General features: G+C 33.0%; 1 protein-coding gene across 1 annotated transcript; it reads left to right on the forward strand.

The window, feature by feature from the left end:
- Positions 1 to 11123: 11123 nt before the first annotated feature.
- Positions 11124 to 19902, forward strand: LOC132739055 (A disintegrin and metalloproteinase with thrombospondin motifs 20-like). The gene is made up of 7 exons (XM_060726706.1): positions 11124 to 11702; positions 15356 to 15437; positions 16671 to 16817; positions 17274 to 17365; positions 17739 to 17909; positions 18737 to 18884; positions 19862 to 19902. The coding sequence occupies exons 1-7, from the start codon at positions 11385 to 11387 to the stop codon at positions 19900 to 19902; spliced, it is 999 nt and encodes a 332-aa protein (XP_060582689.1). The 5' UTR covers positions 11124 to 11384.
- The last annotated feature ends 270 nt before the right edge of the window (positions 19903 to 20172 follow it).

Below are 20172 nucleotides of genomic sequence, written 5' to 3' on the forward strand. Positions count from 1 at the left end.
TTGGAATTGGATATGAAATCAAATATCAAATACTTATGTTTATTCATCTCCTAAGAAACTGACATGTTAATAAAATCAAGAAGTAATAATTTATATATCATATGCAAAGAATGACTTATTCTGTAGTATTATTTACAATATTTCTACAGCAATAATAGCTATGTTTTCATATTTTAACCTTTATTTGGTAATTTACATGTTTTGTAAGTGCCGTTTTAAATGTGTTTATAACTTACTTTGTTTGTTTGACTATGTACTTGTATATACATATATTTACAATTTACATTAAAATTAGCATTAACCAGGTGCCACGCTGCCTTACCATCTGCAGTTGACTTTACCTCTGATGTTTATTCCAACGTCTCATATTTACTGTAAAAAATCGTTTTTCGAAAACAACAAAAAGAGAACCTTTGCTAAATTGTTTACTAATTATTAGGTCAATACACACAATATATCAATCTTCGATAGATTTCTGGTAAGTTTCGTGAGATATTTGCAGTAAGATGTGATTTTATTTAATTTCTGTCGATAAAATAATTGTACTGAGCGTTATTGCGCAATAGGGTAAAGATGTTCTACGTCTTGTAAGATCGAAACAGCAAGGGTACATTTTTTTTTCTTATTAATATTGTTAACATTATAGAATTGTTTGATTATTTCTTATGTTGTCCGTTTTGTTTTTATTTTTTATTTACTTTATTTTTGAGCTTTTTTCTATGCTAATTATACATTTTTTGTAAAGATATAGAACCTCAGGGTGGTATGGAGTTCATCGGAAGGCATGAGTCGGTATATGTCAAACTTGCAATGAAAGGGCATTTTCCTTTTATATTGTTCTTTGGAAACAAACAGATGTTTAAATATTTATTAACTATTGATATACAGGTTTAAATGAATAGATTTTTCCTCATAGGTATTCTTGTTAATTTTTTCACTTTTATGACGCAATTGTCCCGTATGCATAGATACTGTCACCATACATATTTCAGTTCAGCATTGGTTAACTAAAAGCTAACGTAACATTAGTTTAAAACTATGGCTTTGCTTGCTGGATTTGTGATTACTAACTTTGTTTTACTCGGAACTGTTTATTCAAGCACGTGTAAACCATTTCAAATAAACAAGGACAATCTTAATAAAGCATTGATCGGTCATTCCGTGCGTGAATTTAATGGTATATTAAATCATCAAGAGTGCGCACGGACATGTATGTCAATGTCTGTTTGTAAATCTATTGACTTTGACAGGCAGGAGGACATATGTGTTACGAAACATTTCACTTTTGTGAAAAGCTTTGTTTATTCACTTTTTTCGCTTAAAAGTAAACCATTTCTCTATGCTGGTAAAATGAACAAGTCAAGTCCAAGTGAAAGCAGGATTATATTTATTGCAGTAAATCAAAATAATGCATCATTTTATTCTCTATCAACAGTCAAAACCAAAGTAAAATTCTTAACAACTTCAACAAATACATTTCTGCAATTACTAACTAACTCAACTCAACCAACTCCAACTCACTCCAAAACTCCTCAAAAACTCCAAAACTAACCCAGCTAGAAAAGTTCCCAGCTTATATACCTTCTGTTTGCGCAGCTAGGGTGGTGTGCAAAAGTAGACTGTTGCGCGACCTCTTATTGCGCGACCTCTCCAGTTTGCACACAACTCATTGCGCGACCTGAATGTTGCGCGACCTTTTAAAAATGCTGACAATGCCTTAACAATGTTCAAATGGCCTGCAACTGGTTCAGGTATACAGGCTGTTGTACAATACAAACATTAGTACAAAAATACATAATAGTTATATAAATTTACATGTTTGAACACTCAATAGGATAATAATTATCTGTCCAATAATGCATTTTAATAGTGCAAAATATACTTGCAGTAATAAAGATATATGTACTATATATGGCTTATAAGACCAATACATTTACTACTGATTGACATTTCTATAAACTTATAATACTGACTGATAATTCATTAAACAACAGAAATATAATCTCTCCAGCTTTACAACATACAGCTCAACATTTGAACCAAGTAACCTGTACATAGATAAAGCAGGGAAGGAATCCCATTCATAAAATCTGATATGACCAAATTATGCTTTGTTAACAACAATTGAGATGCTGAAGGGCTAAAAATAACTTAAACCTTGTACTTTTAGTCTGCGCGACCTCTTATTGCGCGACCTTCTCCATATTTGGAACTAGCATGCCTGGGAAAGCTGATTCTGCGTGACCTTTCCTATTGCGCGACCTTAAGTGTCGCGCGACCTTTGTCTGCGCGACCTTTCCAAATTTGGAATGAGGTATGCTCATAATCTAAAAAATAACTGAGCTGTGCCAATATTCTGGACTGTTAATGACTCAATTGTTTTACAGCACAAGAAACATGAGAAAAGTTTAACATAACATTTTAACAATCACCGCAGCTTAGAATATGTGTGTCCAGATATACCATCCGTAAAAGAAATAGCTTCTTCTAGTGAAAGTACAAGTTTCACCATTTCATAACACTCTTCCACTTTGGACTATTGCTTACTCCTGGAACAAGACCATTAATTCCTACCACATGTAACTTTAAACAACCTTTGAAAACTCTTGTTAAGGTGAAATTTGAAATAAAATAAATAGGAATAGATGTTGGTACTAAACAATACATTGTGCAAAAACTACCTAAAGTGTTATAATGATGATTGATGTCAGATAAATACATAAGCAAAACTAAGACAAATTACAAATATTGCATTATTGGGTTTTTAATGAAGATATAACTAAGCTAATTACTCACTGTTCATCTAGATTAAAATCGATAACAGGTCTGTCTCTGGCAATTTCATTCAAATCATCCAGACACACTCTTGTTATCACAAATGACATTTTAGAAGAGTCACCATTGTCCTGTTTTTTCCTGTTTGCAATACTTTTAATTTCTTTTTGAATGTGCGAGAGTTAATAGTTCTTTTCAGACTAGTCTGAATCTCAGAACCTGCCACTATTGTCTTTAATCCATAGTGTTCACAGAAGATGCGATCAGTTTTAGTACATAAAGTTCATTTTTTTTGCCATGTTTTCTATGACCCTAAATTGTCCAGATTAAATAATCATTAGTGGTGAAAGCTTATAATAACGTTGATTATTCAAAAGTAATGGGTAAGCACAAGTTGATTCATAACTGGTAACAATTCATCTGTTTGAGATACGAACTCTCCTAAACAAAATTCAATCTTTAAGATACAACTGCAGCTCGCTTCAACCATAAACATTCTTGTCGCTGGGCTTCTCATGCGCAACTCTTGCTCAACGTGGCGGTCAATAATCAGCAATCACGACAGCCAAAATAAGATTTATTGCCTATATCCTGTCTTCTTTCTCGCATTTTTATAGAGTTGCATTGGGTATAGCCTACCTACCCAATTGAGAAAACTTATACCCCCTTTTTCAGAAGAAATGTCACCACCCCTATTGGGTACAGACCTCCTGCTGCATGATGCTCTGTGCCATATCCCTTCTCTTTGGTGGCAATCCAACTTAATCAATCGTATCCCCGAAGCACAGAATTCAGGCTGCACGCCTCTTCTCCTCCGTTGCCGCCTAAACCCACTATCCTTCATCACAGAAACAATGATTTCTCAGCACACCCAACGCAAATTGCCTTGTTTCAAGTTGCCTGAGAAAGCTCCCAGATCAACCAAAAAACAAAGACAGAAAATAGACAACGACGAAGAACAGTCCCTAATTTAAGTCGGCAGAACACCTTTTCCTCTGACTCGCTTGACTTTCTTAGACACCAGTGGAACCACATCATCAAAATCTGCAAGTTCGACCACTGTTCATGCTTTTTTCACACATTCTTTACAACCTCCACACGCGAAGCTCACTTAGAATAGAGTGACCACTATAACAAGTACACGAACAAGGGTCACACCCGGAATCCTCGACAAAAGTCAGCATTTGCATGCTTAGCTTCCCTTGCGATGCTCTAGCTTAAAGTCATATTGTGATACAAGCCATCTAGCCATCTGATTTTCTGGTTCTTGAAGGACATAATCCATCTTAAATGAAGAATGATCACTTCTCACTAAGAACGAACGTCCTAACAAATACTGTTTTTTAAACATAGTAACAAATGTAACAACTGCCAACAGTTCCGACGTGTTACACAATAGCGTCTTTGAGCCTTATTCAAGCTTTTGCTCGCATATGCTATTGGCTTCTCGATACACTGTCCAAGTTTTTCACTAAACTGCATTTGTGACAAAACTCCTCCTATACCGAAATTCGACGCATCGCTATCAAGTATGAATAATCCATCATCTTGAGGTATGCCATGACTTCATCACCAGTCAATGCACTGCGTAAATCGTCGAAACTTTTCTGACATTCATCAGACCATTCGAATGGTTGTCCGGCCTCCAACAACCTATTTAATGGCCTAGCTCTTGTGGAAAAATCACGAATATATATCCTGTAGTATGAACAAAAACCAAGAAAGGATCGCAGAGTTGTTAAATCGTACGGCCTTTCCCAATTTGCAATACAACTAACTTTAGACTTTTGAGGGCTTATTCCCTCCTTACTAACTACATGTCCTAAGAATGACACTTCAGTTTTTAACAGAAAACATTTGGCTTGGCTTCAGTTTCATTCCACACTCACACAAACGCGTTAAAACTGTATCAAGCCTAATCTAAATGTTCTTCAAATGTGCGGCCAAAAATAATCAAATCATCAAGGTATATCAGCAAAATTTCCCCACTGAAGACCTCTCATTACTAATTCCATACATCGTTGGAAGTTGACGGTGCATTACATAATCCGAACCGCATTACCAAATATTCAAATAAACCGAATTTCGTAGTGAAGGCTGTCTTTGGGTGATCAGCCTCATCAACTTCAATCTGATAATAGGCTGACAAAATATCCAAGCACGAAAAATATGATGATCCCCCTAAACTTTCCAAACAATCACTTATATTAGGTAAGGGTATGCATCTTTTTCTGTTACGTTGTTAAGCTGACGATAATCCACACAAGGTCGTGTTGTTCCATCACGTTTCCTGACATATACTAATGGTGACGCCCAAGGAGAATTACTTTCCTGAATAACATTGGCCGCTTTAACTGATCTTTAATTATTTTCTCTTCTTCATTTGCGAAAGCTTTTGGTGGGCGCCTAGGGCGTTGCTTAATAGGCTTTGCTGCCCCAGTATTGATGTTGTGCTTTATTACAGATGTACGACCGAAAATCATTTGGTGACTTTGCAAACACATTTGAATGCTTAATCAAAAGATTCTTAAGTTTCACTCTTTGATCATAATTAAGATTTTTCACTGAATTTTCATAAAGCTCATTTAAATGAGATGGAAGCTTTGAGTCACACTTTTCATTAACAAAACACTCATTTTTCTCACAAAAACTAACTTTTTCAGCATTCTCAATATATCCAAGAGTAGTATTAGCTTCAATTTTTTACATTTTCATTGCTAATATTCATTAAACGAATTGGAACACAACCATTTTTAGAATGAGGGTTGACCAGCGTATGGCCAACAATTAAGCTATTTTCACTATCATCACCTTTTTTTAATGGCGTAACAATTCCAAACTCGGTATCAATTTTTGCCCGCCAGAACAACTTCCTTCTATTCTCACTTCACTATTTGCTGGTACAATGACTGACTTTGAACTTTTGACACGCATCACTTTGAAAACTGAAGATTCCATCAACGTAGGATACTTCTTTCCATTTAGACGCAAACCATTTTCTGCACTTAACACAAATTATTTTCTTGTAGAAAATCAAGACCTAAAAGACCATCTTCTTGAATTGGTGCAATAAACACATTGAACTTAAATATATCCTTATGAATTTTAAAACTCATCACAGTTTTACCTAAAATAGGGAGATACCCTTCATTTGCAACTTCAAGCTTAAAATTTGGATCAATTTTCTCCAATGATGGACGAATATCAGAAGGCACACTATGATAGATATTAGAAGAAACAATAGTAACAACTGCTCCAGTATCTACTACTAAATTTGCACTGATATCACCAATTTTCACAGGTAATAACAAAGATAATCCATTGCAGGTATCATTAAAATGAATTTTTATCACTTTTTTCACTATGATTTTGGACTAACGCAAGGCCGTCTGCCTTAGTCCCACCTAGTTTTTCCCGCTTTATTTTTATCACTCTGCTGACTCGTGCAATCACGTGCATAATGACCTAAATTATGACACTTATAAACACTCAACAGTAGATAAATCCCTTCTTTTGAATTTTTTCTGGCTGCATATCTTGCTTTTTTAATGACAGACAGAATCTCATCAAATTTTTTATCTATTTCTTTCTTGAAAGACAAAAACTGCTCTTGAGAAACATTGTTGTTCCCTTGACGAACCATTCGAACTTTGGTGTTTGCCTTAGTTTCATCCTTCAAACTATAGTACGTCTCCAGAATCTCGCGTGCATTTTCGATACTGGTCGGATCCTTCATCCCTATAGCCAGAGCCATCTGGGAGTCACCCAGACCTCTAATAAAATGCCGTAAACAAATTGTACCAATAGTATGATCATCTGCAGTTGGGTAGCCCTTTCGAACCAGACGCTTTATATCTGCAACATACTCCACGAGTTTTTTCGCCTTGAGTGAAGCTTGACATTTTCGAGCTCCATCAGATAAGAGGCAGTAGAACGTCTTTCTACAAATCTTGCTGCTAGAACATTGCTCAAGCTGTGTGTAAGATTGTTGAGTTTCAGGACTGACCTGGTTGAATACAAACTCTGCTGCATCATCCCTCAGACTATTCAGCAAGCGAAATGCCCCTCTCTTTATCACTCCATTGGCATGTTTCAGCCAACACAGCAAATTGACGTATGAATGCGGTGTATGACGTTTTACCATCAAAAAGAACCTGGTTTGGTAGTGGAACATTATAATCCCGAGAATTTCTTTGGTTTACTTTCTCGTAATGCAATGTTCTGCAGGCGACTAAGTTCAACATCTCTTGATTGTAAAAATATTTTGTAATTCATCAATTTCATTTGTCAATACTTGGATTTGTCTGTCTCTATTCATCTGAGTTGTATGATATAGACTGTTCAAATTTTCCTTATCTCTTCGAAATTGTTCATTTTCACTTTCTATAATTTCTTGTAATCCAACTTTTTCACTTTGTAAAATTTTGACAGTTTCATTTAATTTCTCAATATTTGCCAATGCATCAGTTAAATTAGCTTGTAAATCATCATTTTCATCAATTTTCTGGAAAGTTGTTGACGTAAATCCATTGTAAGTTCTGAATTTTCAAGACGTGATGCTGATGCAGATCTAGCAGATTTCTTAGGTCCCATATTACTGACTTTCTTCTAAAACCTGAGTGTCATCGTCTAACATAGAAGCACGTAATTTTGCATTATATGATTTTTAATTCACTGATTTCATTATTTTTCATTTCTGAAATTTCATTCACTTTGTTACAAAAATCACTAAAAGCACTTGTTAGATTTTCACTATGACTAACTAGTTCTTTGGAGATGTTTCCTATTTCTAAACAGCACAAAGAAACAGTCTGACGCAATGATTCTAATTCCTTTTCCATTTTGTTAAGTCCATTACACTCAAAAAGTAGAAAATTTCAAAGTCTTTATCCCTGCGCTGAAGCATGTTAAAGTTCTTATCCGACGCTGCCACCAGTGTTACGAAAATCATTTCACTTTTGTGAAAAGCTTTGTTTATTCACTTTTTTCGCTTAAAAGTAAACCATTTCTCTATGCTGGTAAAATGAACAAGTCAAGTCCAAGTGAAAGCAGGATTATATTTATTGCAGTAAATCAAAATAATGCATCATTTTATTCTCTATCAACAGTCAAAACCAAAGTAAAATTCTTAACAACTTCAACAAATACATTTCTGCAATTACTAACTAACTCAACTCAACCAACTCCAACTCACTCCAAAACTCCTCAAAAACTCCAAAACTAACCCAGCTAGAAAAGTTCCCAGCTTATATACCCTTCTGTTTGCGCAGCTAGGGTGGTGTGCAAAAGTAGACTGTTGCGCGACCTCTTATTGCGCGACCTCTCCAGTTTTGCACACAACTCATTGCGCGACCTGAATGTTGCGCGACCTTTTAAAATGCTGACAATGCCTTAACAATGTTCAAAATGGCCTGCAACTGGTTCAGGTATACAGACTGTTGTACAATACAAACATTAGTACAAAAATACATAATAGTTATATAAATTTACATGTTTGAACACTCAATAGGATAATAATTATCTGTCCAATAATGCATCTTAATAGTGCAAAATATACTTGCAGTAATAAAGATATATGTACTATATATGGCTTATAAGACCAATACATTTACTACTGATTGACATTTCTATAAACTTATGATACTGACTGATAATTCATTAAACAACAGAAATATAATCTCTCCAGCTTTACAACATACAGCTCAACATTTGAACCAAGTAACCTGTACATAGATAAAGCAGGAAGGAATCCCATTCATAAAATCTGATATGACCAAATTATGCTTTGTTAACAACAATTGAGATGCTGAAGGGATAAAAATAACTTAAACCTTGTACTTTTAGTCTGCGCGACCTCTTATTGCGCGACCTCTCCATATTTGGAACTAGCATGCCTGGGAAAGCTGATTCTGCGCGACCTTTCCTATTGCGCGACCTTAAGTGTCGCGCGACCTTTGTCTGCGCGACCTTTCCAAATTTGGAATGAGGTATGCTCATAATTTAAAAATAACTGAGCTGTGCCAATATTCTGGACTGTTAATGACTCAATTGTTTTACAACAAAAATGAGAAAAGTTAACATAAACATTTTAACCAGCTTAGAAATGTTGTCCAGATATACCATCCTAAAAGAATACTCTTCTAGTAAAAGACTAGTTTCAAATTTCATAACAATATGTAAATTGAATGATGCTGACCGATCGTCTGTCGGTCCATTGGAGATTGAGACCAAAAAAGGCTCTATTTTCTCTGATATCAGCGAATGGCCTAGCGTAAGTATCTAATTCATTCACAAAATCTTTGTACACACATGGGAAATAATTTGATTTAATGTTCCGTGCCGCCAGATCAGCCAAACAATAACTTTGAGAAAAATTTACTAACATTTTTAGAAAATATTAACAATTCAATGAATAATTTAGTTTAAACAATATTTTATTCACAAAATTATACATGGTGGTACAATACAAATTGTATTGAGTTTGTTATACATATAATTAACATATTATGAGAAAAAAAAAGAAATAAAAGAAAGAACACAATATATTTCTTATACATTTTGGAATCGGATATGAAATCAAATATCAAATACTTATGTTGAATTCATCTCATAAAAAATTGGCAGGTTAATAAAATCAAGAAGTAATAATTTATATATATTATGCAAAGAATGACTAATTTTGTAGTATTATTTACAATATTTCTACAGCAATAAGGGCTATGTTTTCATATTTTAACCTTTATTTGGTAATTTACGTGTTTTGCAAGTGCCGTTTTAAATGTGTAAATAACTTACTTTGTTTGTTTGACAATGTACTTGTATATACATGTATTTACAATTTACATTAAAATAAGCATTAACCAGGTGCCACGCTGCCTTACCATCTGCAGTTGATTTTACATCTGATGTTTATTCCAAAGTCTCATATTTACTGTAAAAAATCTTTTTTCGAAAACAACAAAAAAGAGAACCTTTGCTAAATTGTTTTCTAATTATATGGTCAATACACACAATATATCAATCTTCGATAGATTTCTGGAAAGGTTCGTGAGATATTTGCAGTAAGATGTGATTTTATTTAATTTCTGTCGATAAAGTAATTGTACTGAGCGTTATTGCGCAATAGGGTAAAAATCTCCTACGTCTTGTAAGATCGAAACAGCGAGGGTACATGTTTTTTTTTCTAATTAATATTTTTAACATTATAGAATTGTTTGATTATTTCTTTTGTTGTCCGTTTTGTTTTGCACTTATTTAGAACGCTCGCCTTTACCGCTATGTATTAAATTCCGGTTATTGACAGTTAAATGTTATTGAATACTGAAGATTGAGAAAAAATTACGTTCGGGAAATGACTGATTTATAACGGTATTGGCCGATGTTAGAATCTTTTTTATCGGAAAAGCATTGCAGTATAAGTACCGAGCAAATAATATAGTTGACAAGCCTGACTTACTTTTGTCACATCTATCAGTTTCCGATCCCTAGGCTGAACAATATCAAAAGATGTTCAAACATTAATCAAACTCACTCAATGCATAATTTTCTAAGAACCCGTCATGGTGTTGCTGTTTATTGTAACCACGTCAGTTTTGTATGCTCTTGAAGAAATCAATGAATTATTCAATGAAAAAGAATCAATAAAAATAAATTCAATTGCGTAACCAAAAAACATGTAAGTGATGTGGTTTTAGAAATTGTTTAAAATAGTACAAGTACATGTAATATTCAAAATTTCAAGTTTCAAAGGCCATCTTATATAAATACAAGTCATGATTTATTGGAGACCATACGGAGTTTTTCAACGAATTGCACGAACGTTTCACATTGAATGTTCTATGGTCACTTACGTTTTGTTGATTATTTGAAAAACAAAATCCCCATGTCCACGTTAAGCTGTTGAATACTTCTTAAGCCGGTGATAGTGGGCGTATACTGTATGCTCTTGCCACTACCGTCCATGAACATGCTCAATATAACCGAGCCTGTAACATTTCTTCCGTTTATACATAACGATGCCCCCCCTCCTCGATATGGTGAAGGCATATATTTCTAAAGCATCCGTCATTCCGTCGGGACCGGCCAACAGTCAATAGATTATGACCTTCATGTCGTCGATAATTTCATTTGAAACAAAGGAAGAAACTACATACATCATCTGTTTACGTAGAAATTCTCTGTCAATACATATGCCGGAAAGTGTAACATAAATATCAAAGAAATACCAATAAATCCAAATGCTGGGTTGTCTGTTCGTCCGAAACACTTAATGGATTTTTAAGCTTTTTCCTATGCTAATAATACATGTTTTGTAAAGATATAGGACCTCAGGGTGGTACGGAGTTCATCGGAAGGCATGAGCCGGTATATGTCAAACTTGCAATGCAAGGGCATTTTCCTTTTATATTGTTCTTTGCAAACAAGCAGATATTTAAATATTTATTAACTATTGATATACAGGTATGAATGAATAGATTTTTCCCCATAGGTATTCTTGTTAATTTTTCACTGGTATGACGCAATTGTCCCGTATGCTTAGATACGGTCACCATACATATTTCATTTCAGCATTGGTTAACTAAAAGCTAACGTAACATTAGTTTAAAACTATGGCTTTGCTTGCTGGATTTGTAATTATTAACTTTGTTTTACTCGGAACTGTTTATTCAAGCACGTGTAAACCATTTCAAATAAACAAGGACAATCTTAATAAAGCATTGATCGGTCATTCCGTGCGTGAAATTAATGATATAAATCATCAAGAGTGCGCACGGACATGTATGTCAATGTCTGTATGTAAATCTATTGACTTTGATAGGCAGGAGGACATATGTAAATTGAATGACGCCGACCGATCGTCTGTCGATCCATCGGAGTTTGAGACCAAAGTTGGCTCTATTTTCTCTGATATCAGCGAATGGCCTAGCGTAAGTATCTTAATTCATTCACAAAAACCTTTGTACACACATGGGAAATAATAATGTTCCCAGCCGCCAGATCAGCCAAAAAAATAACGTTGAGAAACATCTACTAACATTTTAAGAAAAGGGAAAATATTAACAATTCAAGGAATAATTTAGTTTAAACAATATTTTATTCACAAAATTATACATGGTGGTACAATACAAATTGTATTGAGTTTGTTATACATATAATTAACATATTATGAAAAAAAAAAGAAAGAACACAATATATTTCTTATACATTTTGAAATCGGATATGAAATCAAATATCAAAAACTTATGTTGAATTCTTCTCCTAAAAAATTGGCATGTTAATAAAATCAAGAAGTAATAATTTATATATCATATGAAAAGAATGACTAATTTTTAAGTATTTCTTTACAATATTTCTACAGCAGTAAGGGCTATTTTATCATATTTTAACCTTTATTTGGTATTTTACGTGTTTTTGTAAAGTGCCGTTTTAAATGGTGTAATAACTTATTTTCTTTGTTTGACTATGTACATGTATACACATGTATTTACAATTTACATTAAAAATTAGCATTAACCAGGAGCCCGTCTTTATCAAACGGTCGTACGATTTTTGGTGGTGTCTTATCAATCGTCGCAGATTTTTCATAATCGTACGATTATCGTAAGATCGTGCATTTTTTCTAACGATCGCTGAGAAGCAGTCGTAGATCAAAAAATGGCTGCCTTGCTTCCTGTAAATGCTTAAGGCCTTCCAGGCATCAAGTGCAACTATTGGATTGCCCGAGTGGTCATTTAGTTGTGGCCGACTATCAGCTTGGTTAATTTTCATTAAAGAAACCTATGATCTTAAGATCTTGATTAAGTTTCAACAACTTAATTGCATATTATACTTTAATTAACAAATTTTGAAACTGCTTCTTTAATAATATTATTCAAAAAATAAAAATGTTGCTTTCTATAATTTTCACCATGAGAGAAAATAATATAAATTAAACTAAACTTCCTGTGTAGAAAAACAATGAAAAAGAATATATGATATTTTTGAGGGGGGGGGGGTGGCTGTCAGGGGAGGAAAATGATGGAAACGGTTTGAGTGAGAACTGTCAGACGGAGGAACTGGTTAGGGTGAGAATAGTCTGTCATTCATCCAAGACATATAGTTTCTTTTTCTTTCTGAAAGATGAGCAGTTTGTTCTGAAATGTGAAACAGTAAATTCATGTAAAAATAGAAATTAGAAAGTGGTAAATGATGATTTATCTTTTTATGGCTTATTCTAGCCCAAATAAACACATTTAGATATAATATAAGACTGTTATTAATTTTTATTGCATTAAACAACAAATAATGTAAAAAAACAAATATAACTACATGTAAATCTAAAAGTTGGCCTGTAATACATGTCTGCAAAATTTATTTTCACTATATATCTATATTGTCTGCGTTTCTCGCAGGTACTATATACGCTTTATCGTGTGCATTTTACTCTAGGTTTATAAGCAGTATAGAACATATAGTAAAATGCAGACAATATAGAGTATATAGTTATTGCAAAAAACGCAGAATATATAGATATATATAGTTAGTTGATATTGTATATATGTTGTTTTTGTAATGATAATTATATTTATATTTTTACATCACATTGTTTTTGTTGTTTTTTTTAATAATTATAAATGCTTTATAACATTGTTTTATTAACTATTTAATGATTACTTTGTAGATGGACTATGTATAAAAAACAAATGAAAATATGTTCTGCTTTTTAAATTTGTTTTGAAATTTACTTTATTGTCCCTATTAAAAGTCTGCTTATTAAAGTTAACAAAACTTATATTAGACATTTTATCTTAAATTCATAAAAGTTGGTACAAATCAAATCAAGCATAGTATGTCAAAAAATCTTTTTAATATCATTATTTATTATTTTTTTAATTTATATCATCTTAGTCAAAATCATAAAAAAATATTTCTATTCTTTAAAATTCTAATCTATTATCAAATATTTATACCTACAAATCTCTAATATCAATAAATTTTGATCTTAAAAATACAAATCTAAACAGCTTTTAAGTATCTTATTTACACCTTCTTCTTCTATATTGTCTGCGTTTGTGAAAACACTATATCTATATTGTTTGCGTTTTACTATATATCCTATATTGTCTGCATGGGCGTCTTTTGACCGACCCGTGATACTGTTCTGGCGTAAGAACCGTACGTCTATGAAAATCGTAAGATTTTAGGTTAAACGTACGACCGCGTTGATAAGACAGGATCAAAATCGTACGATAAGATTTTCAAAATAACCTTGACCGTGAACGTAAAATATTTACGAAATTTCGCAATAATTGGATATATTTTGCGTAATATAAAAAGTGGATTGTCTTTATACATAGACACAGAAACCTTTGGGACAAGGCCATCAATATAATTTTTAGAAAAGATTACCTTAACATTTAAAGTCAAATTATTGATTTATGTTCCTTCTAAAATGTGTTGTTATTTGTTATTTATTTACAGATTCCAATCAAACATGAACAAGCACGCTCCTGCCTTAACCAACATAATGAAAAACATACTCTAAAAGGCCCTGGACAATTAAATGACATTGGTTGTAAAATTGTTACTTAAATTGGCCATACCTATATATATATTTTAATTTGTGTCATTCTTAGACAAAATGTACTTCTGACCTAATTGATGCGTTAAATGATTTTGAAATTACCTTGAAATGACAATGGCCGTCAAGGCCACATAAATGCATTTACCCATAACATGTTACAACTGTCTTATGTTTTTACAATTTTGTCTTAAATTTGGACAAATCAACATTTGTGTCAAAGCCGAAATGTTTAAGTGGTCAAGTTTGATCTTTACCTTGACAATCAAGGTCAAACTATTTTTTTTCAATTGAGATTACTTTTAACATCATAACAGAATGACACCAAAGTTAATTATGTTTCTCGTGCGCACGAGATACTATGTAGTGGCCACGAGTTACTAAAACGTGGGCACGAGATAAATAAGTCGTGGGAACGGGTTACTATGTCGTGGCCAAAGGTTAATAAGTCGTGGCCACGAGATAAATAGCCAATCAGATTACACTATTTATATGACTTTTCCTAATTTACTAGACATGTGATATAGTTCAAGCATGCCCCTACTTCACCTGCCTGTAAAAGTGCCATTTATACAAGTTATTGATTTTTAATGACCAAATGACCCTTTTTTACCCATTGGCCTCAAAATAGTCCGGTGTCATCTACTGAATTTTCTTAAGGATAAATATTTTTTTTAGATAAATCGGTTGATTTAATTTTCAATCAAAACAATTAAGGCTGAAAATGAAATTTGCAGATAGATACCTCTTTTCTATCGGTCTGCTCTCTGTATATAAATAAGTAACGCGGGCGATTTATTTCCCGATCTTCTATTTTTAAAAACGACCGACACTGACGCGCTTGGGACGCTGAACTTTGAGGTGGCTTTGCAGTGATATGATGTACTTTTACAAAGCTAAATTTTTGTATTATTAAAACTTAGTTTGAAACTACACAGAATTGTTTTACAACAGAAAATCAAGGTTGGTGGTCGTTTTAATGTAACATATTTTGTTTTTGATTTTTCCTCTTTTTTATAGGCAATGGTTGGAAGTTGTAGTTCAAGGCCGTGTAAAGCAAACCAAAGATGTTATCAGAAAGGTGCCTCACATGTCTGCAAATGTATAAGTATGGAAATCCTTTTAATTGTCCATGTAGTAATAACTAGTTTATTTTTTTGTTGTTGTTTTTGTAATTCTTAGATATTTCAGATAAAAAAAAAACAATAGCAAATTTAACCTACCTTTATTATATCAATTGTCACATATATAAGTTCTGAATAGCCCAAGTCCTTTACATGTACAAAAATAGAAATTAATTAATAAACAGAATCCTTAAAAACACACAAAACGGCAAAAATTGAAAGTATTAAAGACTCGGTTTGATGCAGCATGTACATGACGAAAGTTGTAGTTGCTAGCTACCGTTCACACCCCTTATAACCGATGTCGTTTGTTTGTTTGATTGGGTTTAACACAGTATAGGTCATTTTGCGATATTTCAGCTTTACTGGTGGAAGAAGACCTCAATTGCCCTACCGTTCATTATTTCAGACACGAACGGGCACTTGAGTAGACCACCGATGTTCCGTAAGCTAGCTGGATAGCTTTCTCACATGAAAGAATCCAAAGTCCTTGTCGGGATTCGAAACCACGGCGGTGAGGGGCAAATGATTTGAAGTCAACGACCTTAACCACTCGGCCCCGGACACTCCATCGATGTCAAGTGTATAAATATCTATATCATTAACATGTATATAGAACTGGCCCATTAAAACAGAGTCCGTAACATTTTAAATTTTGCCGTTTTTTTTTACTTCTTTCTATTTTGAGTAAACTACAGCAATATGATGTTTTATTAAATCAGTTTGGGTAATTTTTTCTTGAGTCATCTGTAAACATGACTTTGTATTTATAGAGAAAACCCTTCAATTGTTCTAATTGTCCTTAGCATGAAAAATTATATAAGCATGTATTATATAAGCATGAATTATATAAGTATGAATTAAAGACGTATTAATTTTATTAGCTTAAGTTATATTAGCATGAATTATGTTTATATGAATTGTATAATCATGAATTATATCAGCATGAATCATAGAAGTACGAATCATATATGTATGCATTCTATTTGTTTGAATTACATGTATATAAACATTACTTATATTAATATGAACTATATTAGAACGATTTATATAAGTATAAATTGTATTAGCAAGAATTATTTTTTAAATAATATTCGCTTTAATAATATAAGCATGAATTATATTTATATTGATTATATTATATAAGTATTAACTTTATTATCATGAATCATATTAGTATGAATTATATTAGTATGATGTTTTGTATTCAGTCCCATGGACATGTAAAGATGTCAAACTGTGTAGCTCCTTCTACACTGATGGTGAATACTGGCTATATTCGGAAGTTCTCGGAGGTCATATGGTCAAAATATACTGTGCTGGAATGTCCACAGAAGAACCACTGGAGTACATTTCAGGTTTCGGATAAAACTTTTCATCTTTGACGCTAACAGCTTTTTTTCAATACAATGTTTAGCGGTTGATTCGAAAAAAAAGTCAGGTTAAAGATAACTAATTATCGTGAATATTTGAATATAGTACATCTAATTTTGTCTGCAATCGTTTATGAGTACATGTATGGTTTGCAATGTATTGTGGTAAAGCGAACGTCATGTTGGTATTTTCTAAAGCCATTGACTCGCAAAACTTTAATTAATATAAATCGATTCCTTAACTGCACTGTGTTATAAAAAAATTGTCCGATGGTTGTTTATATAATGGCACATTGTGCATGTTAATAACCATTTTAAAACGTAATTTAAAGAAATAACAAATAGAGGAAATGATGATTTTTCAATTAAATTTAAAATCGTATAAATTTTAAATCAAAGTTAATTGGGTCGTATTGTAAACATTATTACTATCTATTTCAGTAAATGAAAAAGACAATTATGGATTCAATGCTGGGAAATCACATATCGAAGCAGGTTTCACGAGATACAGGAAAATACGTGTCAATATCATGGTATCAATCCAACCATTTAGAAAATCAAACTCATGTCATGTTTTAATTTATCTTAATCAAATATTGCTAAAGGCCCATTATGCCTCAGAAATGTTTTCATTTTTATTTCTCACAAAGTTTAAACTGCTGGTAATTTTCAACAAAAATACTATATTAACCACATAGATGAACAAAATGTTGCTTCTTTTGCTCTGATTGCAAATAAATAAAGTGAACTTGTATTTTGCAAGGATGTCAAAATACTACTTGTTAACATTTTGCTACCTTAAAGACACATTACTGCACGTTCAGCCTAATTTATCCAGCTGTTAAACTTCTAAAATGCTTTTTATCTATAATTGATATGCTATTTTTTCGCAATTCTCATTTCCAGGATGGGAAAATTGTACGTAATGACACCATATTCAGTACAAGTACTCCAGAAGATAACTCTGAACTTCTCCAGCTACCGTATGGAACTGGCCATGGTTGTCGTTGTTGGAATTGTGCGAATGGAAATTTCAGTATCTCCTTGCAAGGTACAGGGCTGAAATTTAGGAAAGAGGTATACATATTTCATCTTTTAAGCTAAAAGATTTCTGATGAAGACGTTATAATTGATTGACAGTTTGTGATGAAAGAACGAAAATAATAAGTTTCGTCTTTTTCCGAGAGAATGTCAGCGACCTGTCGTTATGTTGGCCCGTTAATGACTACAAGCACTAATGGGAAAATGCCTTCAATTACATTTATTAGCCGGTGCTAGAGAGCTTGAGAGGTGTTGCATTGTTTCATTATCTCTCATAAACAGACAAAATCAAATCTAGGAAAAATAATCCCTAAAGAATTCCAAAAACGACTTAATTGAAAATATTGCCAACTCGGTTTGACTGAGTCTGTTCATGGGCGGCACTTGGAGTTGCAAGTAAACGTCCTTGCCCCATAGCACCGGCTTAAACAGAAGTCAACATCTACACATGAATATGGTGAAGTTATGAATTTAACAACATCACCAAGTAAAAGAAAACGTATATCCGAAACGAGACAACAATGGGCAGACCTCTAAATAAAATGGAATATTGAAAGGGGATCAGAGGATATGAAGCCTGCATATCTAAGACAAAATGCCAAAGAAAGATTTAAAAAGTAGGCAATGGGTAATTATTTTGTATTCATGTAGGAATACTGGAACCACGCGACTAGATACAACAAACATGTACACACAATAATAATAATAATAATAATTAATAATATTATATTATAATAATTATGGCGTGCTGAACGATCTTCAAGGATCGAAATTATGAAATATTTGATTAAATGTGATAATATGACAATAAACTTACTGACGACATCTTTCCTCTTCTTCTTCTTTTTCTTCTTCATTTTCAGGTTAAATGGATTATAAAGGGATATAAACAAAGAATGAAAAGTTTTCAAAGAAACATCGACAGCAATGTGATATCTGCAAAATGTGGAGGCCACTGTGGTCGGTGCGATCCTGACGGAAATTTGTATATCGCTTACAACCAGAATGATGGCAAGTTATGCATATTTTCACTTTTGAAGGAAAGAATAAAATCATACTACTCATTCACACTTTGCATAATGAATGTACGCACAAAGATTAATTCTGATAAAAAATTTTACCATGCCGCTTTCAATAATGGCGTCATAAGGACGATTACTAAAATTCTATTTCATCTCATTATTTCGAATCTACTTATCATACATATAATTCTCACGCGTATGATATTGTGCAGAAAAAAGGGGAACATGTATATTAAGTTTTTTTTCCAAAGTTGCTCTGGACAAAGTCTGAGATTTATTACGCATTCCGTCCTCAAAAACCCAGGCTATTTACCGTAAACAAAAAATCATCTCAATCAAAAACATTTCGTGTCCTTATCCGAAGACTAACGGAAAGGACCGGAATCATCCTCGATAGCCCAGGCTATTTACCGTAAATGTAGTACGGAATGTGTATCATTGCTTCCGATGATGTACGCATTCGTAAGAGTATGGATTCCTTTCCGTAGTTAGAAATAGGCAAAATAGTTTAACCTTATAATGTAGTTTACTTTGCCAAAAATAAACTGAAATCTTACATTTTGTGTCATTTCAAAGTGACGGATTTGTGATTAATCATGTGAATTGGTATATTGACTTGAAAATATCTATAATTGAGGTTCAAGTACTTGGTGATTTTGAAAAAAAGTAAAAAAAAGAGTCAAGATTCAAGATATAATCCACATGTTATAAATGAATGGTTTTGCAGTATTTATCACCATATATTTACTGCATATCCACCACATTAGGGACCATTGTTGCATATTTTAACCTCTTTTTGGTAATTGAAGTAGATTGCAAGAGATGTTTGCAATATGTAATTTACTTTCTTTGTTCACATCAAATTTTCAAAAACAAGAAAAAAACGTTATCAAAATTTCATGAAAATAAGTGTGAATTTGGAGGCATCATGCTTTAATTAACTAGTTTCTCCTATACTGTTTACAGTGGTAGCAGACGAGAGTACCACGAGTCCAAAGTGTGATTGACAGTGACTCTGTGTAATCCTATAAGCTAATGAGCGACAAGTTGAAGAGTTGTGGTTTTATGCAGACAAACGTTTTTATTTTGCTTTCATTCTGGGTTATATGTTATCTTTTAATAGTGTATTATCCGTAATTTTGAATGTGAAAATGTTGTAAACGAAGAGGTTTTGTACCTGTATCAATGGTCCCCCTCAGTAGTATCTTACATTAAAGGATCTCGACTGAGGTCGAAAAGTCTTAACACATAAACTTAAAATTCTTACAAAATTCGAA

The sequence above is a fragment of the Ruditapes philippinarum genome, unplaced genomic scaffold (genome assembly GCF_026571515.1).
Source record: "Ruditapes philippinarum isolate M1 unplaced genomic scaffold, ASM2657151v2 ctg1453_1_1_1_1, whole genome shotgun sequence".
NCBI classification, from domain to species: Eukaryota; Metazoa; Mollusca; class Bivalvia; order Venerida; family Veneridae; genus Ruditapes; species Ruditapes philippinarum.

Bases quoted from the DNA above. Each gene is read 5' to 3' on its own strand.
- LOC132739055 (XM_060726706.1), top strand. From the start codon at position 11,385: ATGGCTTTGCTTGCTGGATTTGTAATTATTAACTTTGTTTTACTCGGA. The intron at 17,910-18,736 runs GTATACATATTT...CTTCATTTTCAG, and splicing joins GGCTGAAATTTAGGAAAGAG to GTTAAATGGATTATAAAGGG. The intron at 18,885-19,861 runs GCAAGTTATGCA...TACTGTTTACAG, and splicing joins CGCTTACAACCAGAATGATG to TGGTAGCAGACGAGAGTACC.